The sequence below is a fragment of the Merops nubicus genome, unplaced genomic scaffold (genome assembly GCF_000691845.1).
Source record: "Merops nubicus isolate BGI_N331 unplaced genomic scaffold, ASM69184v1 scaffold11600, whole genome shotgun sequence".
Lineage (NCBI taxonomy): Eukaryota > Metazoa > Chordata > Aves > Coraciiformes > Meropidae > Merops > Merops nubicus.
In genome coordinates, this window is record NW_008583575.1 from 20,888 (window position 1) to 29,036 (window position 8,149).

An 8,149-nucleotide genomic window follows, 5' to 3' on the forward strand; every position below is an offset into this window, starting at 1 on the left:
TTTTCAAGTATTTTGGTATGAATAGTTGTGTCATTGTAATTTCCTTGCCAATTTTTGGTCAAGAAGTGGTGTTCTTTATCTTTCTTACTGGAAGTCCATAACCTTTGAGGTTTCCTTTCTCACACTGGAAGCCTTCAGAAATTCTGAGTTAAAACTGGAGAAAAATAGCCGAATTTCCATAACCAAAAATAAATCAAACTACTTTAAAAAGGGAAAAGTAGATGTAAATTACAGAAGGAAGTGATATTGTGAAATAAATGACCACTGATTCCATAAGTGGAGATACCAAACGGAATAGCAGAAGGCACTCATGAATCATAGCAGAGAACAGCTTTTATGTTCTGTGTGTTCTTGCAGATAAACTGGTATTCAGAAATTATTAGATTTATTCATTCTGCTCCCATTGTCAGCCATCAGACAAGGTTTGCAAGAACGTTTATACCCAGGAAGAAAACTAATACTCTGAAACTCTTGAAACAATGAAAGGATTTTGAATCACGCATCAGAACCTTTCCAGAAGAGGGAACTTGGCCCATATAGTCTCTTGAAGTTACTCTTTAGATTTACCTGTGTAGCAAAGTTGTAAACATTTTCTATCTTCTAGCATGTTGTTGAAGTTAAGATTTAAAATGAACACATGTGATCAATGCAATTTAAATGGTACCGGAGACTTTGGTTTTCTAATAAAGAAACGTTCAGGAGGTGGTCTACCTGATTAGTTCCCTCTTTATGCTTTGACAGACTTTGCCTCTTGGGTGGGATGCCATACCGTGATTTTTGACATTTACAGGTATTCTTCTGTACCTGACAAAATAAAGCCTGAGGCAAAGCAAGTAGAAAGAAGATAGAACAGAAGGATAGCTAGATGGAGAGTAGAACAAGAAGAAAACTCACACATCCTTTTAATTATTAATATGAATGCTTTCCTGCATGTCTCATTGAGGCTTAGGCTGTGGATGTGTTACAGAAAAGACTCTTAAAGGAATATGAAACCTGAAATGGAAATGAATTATGCCCAGCTATGGAACTATATATTTTTGCATTATTCTTATCTAGAGAGATGCTCGGGTTACATCTGGCAGCGGTCACAGAAAGTTAAGTTGCTGATTCTGATACTCATCACATTTCCCTGTTTCACTTCTGTGGGCACAGCTTTGTCTGTGATAGCAGTGCTGGCAAAACTGGCGGAGGCTGCTGGCAGCCCATCCACAGCGTCTCAGCTGGAGTGTCATCTAGTTCCCTGAGAGGAGAGTTGGGAGAGAGAGTTGGAGCAATAAGATGACATTTGTACTTCCCCTGCATGATTTCTTTCTTTTTCATATAAACATGCTTATTAATTTCACTTGCAGGACTTGATGATATGTATTCTGGCAGTCATTACATGCAAATTTTACAGGCAAAATTACATGCAAAAAAAAAAAAAATCCCTTTTCAAAATTCCCTTTTATTGCTCTGTGGATATTTTAACTTAATTTTAATTACATTTGATGCTCATTCCACATAATGGTGTAGAATATGGAAATTGCAACACACCACAGAATCACAGAATGGTAGAGATTGGAAAGGAGCTCTGGAGATCATCTAGTGTAAACCCCTGTGAAAGCAGATTGACTTGGAGCAGGTTGCACAGTAACGTCCAGTCAGGTTTTGAAGATCTCCAAAGAAGACTCCACAGCCTCTCTGAATAACAGGAAGAATAGTAGCAGGCTGCTTGAGAACACAAAGGTGTTCCAGTCTGCAAGGATCCTTAGACCCATTTAAAATCTGTAGGACAAAATACAGTTGTTCTGTGTGATGTTCATTTATGATAATATATGGAAATAATAAATATGTTGAAGGTTCTTGTAAGGAAAAGCTATAATGCTGCCTGCTGTTTTGAAAGAAAACACTAAGCAATTAAGGGAATGGGGTGACTTAATAACAAAATCCAACAATCTATTGTGAAAAATTGTTTATCTTGTGTATTGTATGGGAGGAGAGAGACAGTGTGTCAAGTTTTCCAGCAGCATACTTCTATTGAGGTTGTGTTGTGCCAGCAAATATTTTTGTTTTATAATCTTAGCTACTTCAGCAAGTAAGTTTAATTCTTTTATGATAAAGTTCAAATCAGTAGTCATCAGTATTTCCCAGGCCTAATTTTCCACCTGGTAAATGAACACAAATTTAATTAGAAGAGGTGAGTTTGGGAATTCTGCTAGTAACGGATGCTTGCGTATGGCTGTATTGAAAAGTCTTGTCTCCTGCTCCTCCTCTTTCGATCACATTCTGAAAGTAGTCACTGCACAGAGAGTGCAGTGTGCTTCTGCTCTTTTTCTTCAGGATCCTTTCATTGTACCCTGTGTTTGACTTGGTCTCCATATAAATTTTAAAATTCATGTATAAAATAAAAAACTTAAATGAGATAGGGCATGGATGCCATTGCACTATTTTGTCATGACTACAGTAATATGAGTTTTCAAAATATTGACTGTCTCATCTTGTGGATAAGGACTTTCTGGATATGTGATTCTGCTTTCCATGAACACTGAGGCTGGTGTCACTGTCGCTGTTACCAACTCTTCCTTACCACCTTTACCTTCAAAATTTGTGGAATTTTGCAACTTGTCTTTTCTTGTCTGTTTATCTCAGGGCTTTTTTAAGGGATCATCTGAAACTGATTCTGTGGTCTTTAGTTTGTTAATTTTTCCTCTCCCTCTACTGCTTTTAGGGTGGATTTGCTTGTTTGTTTATTGGCACACTTGAAGGCACAGTAGGAAGTTAATTGTCTATCAGATGTACTATAGATTTTATTATTGATCATGTTGTGCAGTACCAGTAGGATGTCAAATTGAATTTTAAGCTCTTTAATGTTGCTTCACTGATGGTGGCTGCTAAGCGATATACCCCTACTGACATGTCATACACTGGGCCCTATTTTCTGGTTCTTAGACTTTGGACATTCCTGAAAGTTTAACTAGTTCCTGGTGATAGACCAGTTTGGAAACTTATTTAATTTAATTTTGAGTAGATTGTTTCAGATGTTATCTTTGACCTTTAGCTTTAACATTACACGTTTTCTCTGGGCTTGGATGCATGTACAGCTGTAACAGTAGTGTCTGTTTTGTGGTAGAGTGAGATGTGCTCTGTGTACCTGAGACTTATCAGGGAAAGCATCAGTCGTGGCTGTGGGTCTGTGCTGCAGGCATCTGGCCTTTGCAGGGTCTCCTGCTAGACCACCTGAACTCAACGTAGAAAGAAGGAAAGCTTTGTTGTCCGTGGTGCTCCAAATAGGTGATGTTTCAAATGTACTATTCAGTACATACATATGTATTCAGTGCCATTGTGTGCTGAGTCTCTTACTAACTGTAGAGACTTCTAGAATTTCACATCTTGCAATCAATTGTTAAAGTTCAAATGTTTTCAATTTTGTTTTTGAGTACACTATGGAGAAACTTCAATCCAGCTTCTGTGTTTGTATCCTTAAAATTCATACTTCTGCTTTGTACCCTTGACATTTTGTTAGCAGCATATTGTTTCCTTCTGTTTGGATGGAAGTTATTTGTGGATACGAACAACTCTGATGTAACTGTACATGGCGTATTTCAAGGTGGTTGTACAAATTGGGCTGTAAAAACATAAACTACTTCCAATTTGCATGTAGAAATATCCTTTGAAGGAAAAGGAAAGGTAAGCATCTAAACTAGCTTGTATTTGAGTTTTGTCCCATTCATAGTTTTCTTGATTTGATCCGCTATATTCGATATTTGAAACTTCATTGCTAGTAAAATCTCTCACTTTCCTTCTCTCTGTAGGTGGAAGAAATTGTTGATATAGGAGCATTTGCCCCAGAAGACATTCATGTTCCCAAAATCTATGTTGACCGTCTAATACGAGGAGAGAAGTTTGAGAAGAGGATTGAAGTAAGTAGCTGAGCTTCTTAGTCACAACATATTTCAGCATGGGCTGTATTTCAGAATTGACTGGGTTTTCACTCTATCCACCAAGCCTTAGCACTGAGAAACAGTGTGAGAAAGGCCTGTCAAGTTTTGCTAAGGGCTGGAGTTTAAGTTGGTACTTAGGTAATTAGTAGTTAAGTTAGCTGGAGGCCTGAGAATTGAGCCTTGTTTCTTATACCTCATTCTTTTCTGGTTCAGTCCCTGAATAATTTAGAACAATCACCTGTAGTCCTTGGTAGCTTTAATGCAGTTAAAAATTTGATGGAAAATGCTGCTTCATTCTCCTTCTTTCTCTCAGTTTACTTTCTGTAGACACAACAAGGGGAGCACCTAGTCTGATTGCTGACTTTGACAGTTAAATACTTTCTGTTCTACTGGAGAGCTTTTGTTATGGGCATTTTGGCCCAATCTTGGCCCCTTTTGTGCCATTAGGTTACATTGCAAAGTTCCTGGAAACTCTTTGTCCTTTTCATTAATCAGGAACTTTTCTAGCCAGTGGCATTTCTGGTCTGAATAAAAGACATCAATAGCTATTAAAAATTGCAGCAATAATAGTCCATCACTGAAAATATCCAAGAAAATTATGATTATGTAATTGTTCTTCTTTGTTTCTGTATCTTTGCCTCACTCCAGCTATACCCCTGTGTTCATTTTGGTGATGTGACAGTACTCTTAAAGTACAATTGAAAATTCTGTTTTTCTCCCAAGCCTCCATACTCTGGAGGTGAGAATTAATTGAAATGTCATCAGAAGAGCTAGTGGAGCAGGAGATATATGACACAAGGAAAAAAATTCTTGGAAAAAAAATTGCAGAAAGGAATTATAATAATTAAACTTTTATTATTAATATCAAGTCACAAAGTCCTAGATAGTCGTACAAGGCCTTTTCTCTTAGCAAACTCTTCCATGAATGTTAACGTTAAAAAGCTTTCTTTCTTCCTTCCATCTGTTCATTCTACAAAAGCATGTTGTTGAATATTTGATTGGAAACAGATATGTCAAACTTTGTTTCCTTCTCAGGACATGTTGCGTTAGACTGCAATTAATGACCTGTTCCCTTCTTCTGAATGGATGCAGTATATTGCAGAAAAGCTTTTGTCTTTCATGAGAGAAATCCATTTTGCATTTATTAAACTGCTGTTTGTATTTCAGTTTGGCAGTGGATGAAGAGGTGACTGTCTGTCCAGGGAAGAGCTTTATACAAACACCTGCCTAGTGAACTGCACTCTCCCCTGTATGCTTAGTGGAAAAAAAGGAAGGCAGTGGGAGCTACTAGAAACTGTACAGCAAAGTTGTATCAGAGATTCGTTTTGTTTGTGTAGTTTTGTAACTGGCAGTGGCATCTCTCATCACTGGAAGTATAGGAGGGAATTGGCAGATTTATTTACTCTTCCATAAAAGATTATACATCCAAGGCATAAAAAGAAAGCTGCTGAGGAATTCGAGGGTATTGATACTGTCTGTGTCTGGTTGCCTAATAGGGAAGTGACTCCCAACACAGGGGAATAAAGACACTGCAAAAATTCTGTGATGATGAAAAGGAGCAGAGGATAATTTTGCCTATTGTGTACATTATGGTCTGAAGCAGGAGAGGATATTAAGACATATGGAGCTGCCAGGGACAAGATGTTACCCAGAGCAGTTTCATATGCATTGGAGAGATGCACAAAGAAGATAATCTATGTAAACAATAAGTTACTGAAAAAGGTTTTACAAACTTTTTGGATGTCACAGCATTTTCACTTACACGTGGTTTAGAAAGCTTCAGTTTAAGGCCAGGAAATCTCAGGAAAGAACTTCAGGCAGATTTATGCAAGTTTATACAGATTTATATTTGAAAATTTAGTTGCTTAGCTCTCAGTATCTTTAGGTGATTGCCATTTTTCTGTCTCATACATATAAATCTGGAATAACACTGATGATTTCAATGAATATGAAAGGCAAGCAGTCTTTGCATTTTAGGCTGACATTTTACAAATGTATTTGGGTATCTCTGGGTATGAATCTTAGCCTTTTTAGCATTTGCAGTAGTGTTTTGTGCAACTTTTTAACCAATTGGTTTTTTTGTATCACACTCGGCACTGGCAATACAAAGAAATAATATTTTGCGCTAAGGCTATTGTTAGGGGTATTTGATGACCCCGTTGGCTTAGATACGCTTGAACTGATAGAGTAAAGCATTGGGTGTTTGTAGAAGATGATTATAAGAACATTATTCTTATACCAAATATCTCAGTGGAATCAGAAATCAGGCTTTTGTGTCTTGAGAAGGAAGAACCTAAATTCTAACCTTTACTTATCTTCTTATCTTTTACTTCTTTTGCAGCGTTTATCAATCCGAAAGCCTGAGGACTCAAAGGCCAAGCAAAAACAAGGAGACAACGTGAGGGAGAGGATTATCAGACGGGCCGCTTTAGAGTTTGAGGATGGCATGTATGGTATCCTTCAGCTGTGCTACCTATAGGTTAAAGCGAGGACTCAATAGGGTAACAACTGCAGCTGTTTTGTTTAAGACAGGTTAATTACCATACAGGTTAATTACCGTGCTCATGGTTTTTCCCAAAGCCTGGGTTTCTCACGTTTTATTCACAGCCTATTAAAATAGATGTGATGATAAGGCAGAAGGTATCTGGAGCTTTTATGCAGGCATATCTGGAGAGTTAGCAGTTGCATGTTTTGCAATTATTTCTCGCATAAGTTACATGCATTGGAAATGAAGTTTACTTGCACTGTGGGTTTTTTATCATGTAATGTATTTGACAGAATGCCATTAGACAGTCCAAATGGCAAAATAATTCATCACAAATATGAGGCACCTAACTAAAAATGAAAGTGTTTGTTACGAGAACTGTTCTAATCTAATCATATAGTACAGTGATAACTTTTTAAAATTTACTAGTTTGCAGTAAGTGTGTTCCTGCTTGTGCCTTAACCAGTTCTCTTCAGCTAATCTGGGTATTGGAATCCCACTGTTGGCCAGTAACTTCATAAGTCCAGATATAACTGTTCACTTACAGAGTGAAAATGGAGTCCTGGGTTTGGTAAGAACATACCTTGGTTACTTAGTGCAATGTACTTACCTTGCAGTGGCTTGCCTTTTTTCTCCCACCCCCACTTGATGATAATTTTACTAAAAATAATAGTCAAATGCATGCCATATTGCATAATCATAAAATTCTCAGTGTAGTACAGGAAAGTTTTTAAGGAAACGCTCATTTCGGGATTATAGTGCTGCTTTGGTAAATATGTACTCAAGAACATGTTTTGATGGAAGGAGTCAGAAGATTCAGTAGTTTGAAACACCAAGCATTGTAAGCCTTACTGAACGTAATTTTAAAGATTAACGTGAATATTATAAAGCCATATGACAGTGAAAATGAAGTTGCATCTACATACCTTTTTCTGAAAAATGTCTGCCACTTTAGTTAAAAATAAATCAAGCAAACCGAACCTCCCCTTTGTGGTTATTTGGTAATTCTAATAGCCTCTAACAATATGTCCATCAGTCCTGATGTATTAGTTGATGTAAATTGTGGCTTGTATCATCAAGGATGTCGTTCTGCTAAAAAAAAAAAAAATCTGTGATGAGCTGTTTTCCATAATAAGCATTAGAAATATTAGAGTGATAATGAACTGTGTCTCAAAGGTATTTTAATAAAGCTGATGTATGTCTGTGTTGTTGTCAGGGTCCTTACCCACTTGAAAATGAAGTAGATCCAGACCTGATTAATGCAGGTAAAATCTTTTAAATAAACTTAATTTCTGGAAACTAATTATTCATTGTTAATCTAAAAGATTTCTTTTGATTCAGTATTTGAACCCAGATTCCTGTTTTATTTACTTTATAAAAATTAATGTATTTGTCTTCTTTTAAGTGAAGATCAGTTTTGATCAATGGAGATGTTTAATATTCTGGTTAGAGAGTGTTTACTTTGATGTGTTTAAGTATCTACTGAAGGAAACTCTTCCAGGTCCAGCAGTAAAATCTCCTTTTTCGGAAGTGAGATTGGCTTGTGGAATATGGATTTGTTTTCCTGTTATATTTTGGGTTGTGTCATCTGGAAAATGTTTTTCAATGATTTGTGTTTGGAACAGGTTTTAGAACATCCTGTTTATAGTGCCCTGGTTTATTCCTTGCTCGTGAGTTGCCAGGAATGTCAGTCATGCATTTGGAGAGGGAGTGGTAGCCAAGGCAGGGGGAGAGGGGCCCCCAA

General features: G+C 37.0%; 1 protein-coding gene across 1 annotated transcript in view; it reads left to right on the forward strand.

Annotated features, from left to right (window-relative positions):
* The window catches only part of OXCT1 (3-oxoacid CoA transferase 1), a gene marked incomplete at its 5' end in the record, with an annotated part of 57,723 nt that overhangs the window by 19,277 nt on the left and 30,297 nt on the right, over positions 1-8,149 (forward strand). The window contains 4 exons of the mRNA XM_008941368.1: positions 3,792-3,899; positions 6,262-6,373; positions 6,882-6,976; positions 7,622-7,670. Coding sequence (XP_008939616.1) covers positions 3,792-3,899; positions 6,262-6,373; positions 6,882-6,976; positions 7,622-7,670 — 364 coding nt within the window. The remainder of the gene's footprint in view (positions 1-3,791; positions 3,900-6,261; positions 6,374-6,881; positions 6,977-7,621; positions 7,671-8,149) is intronic.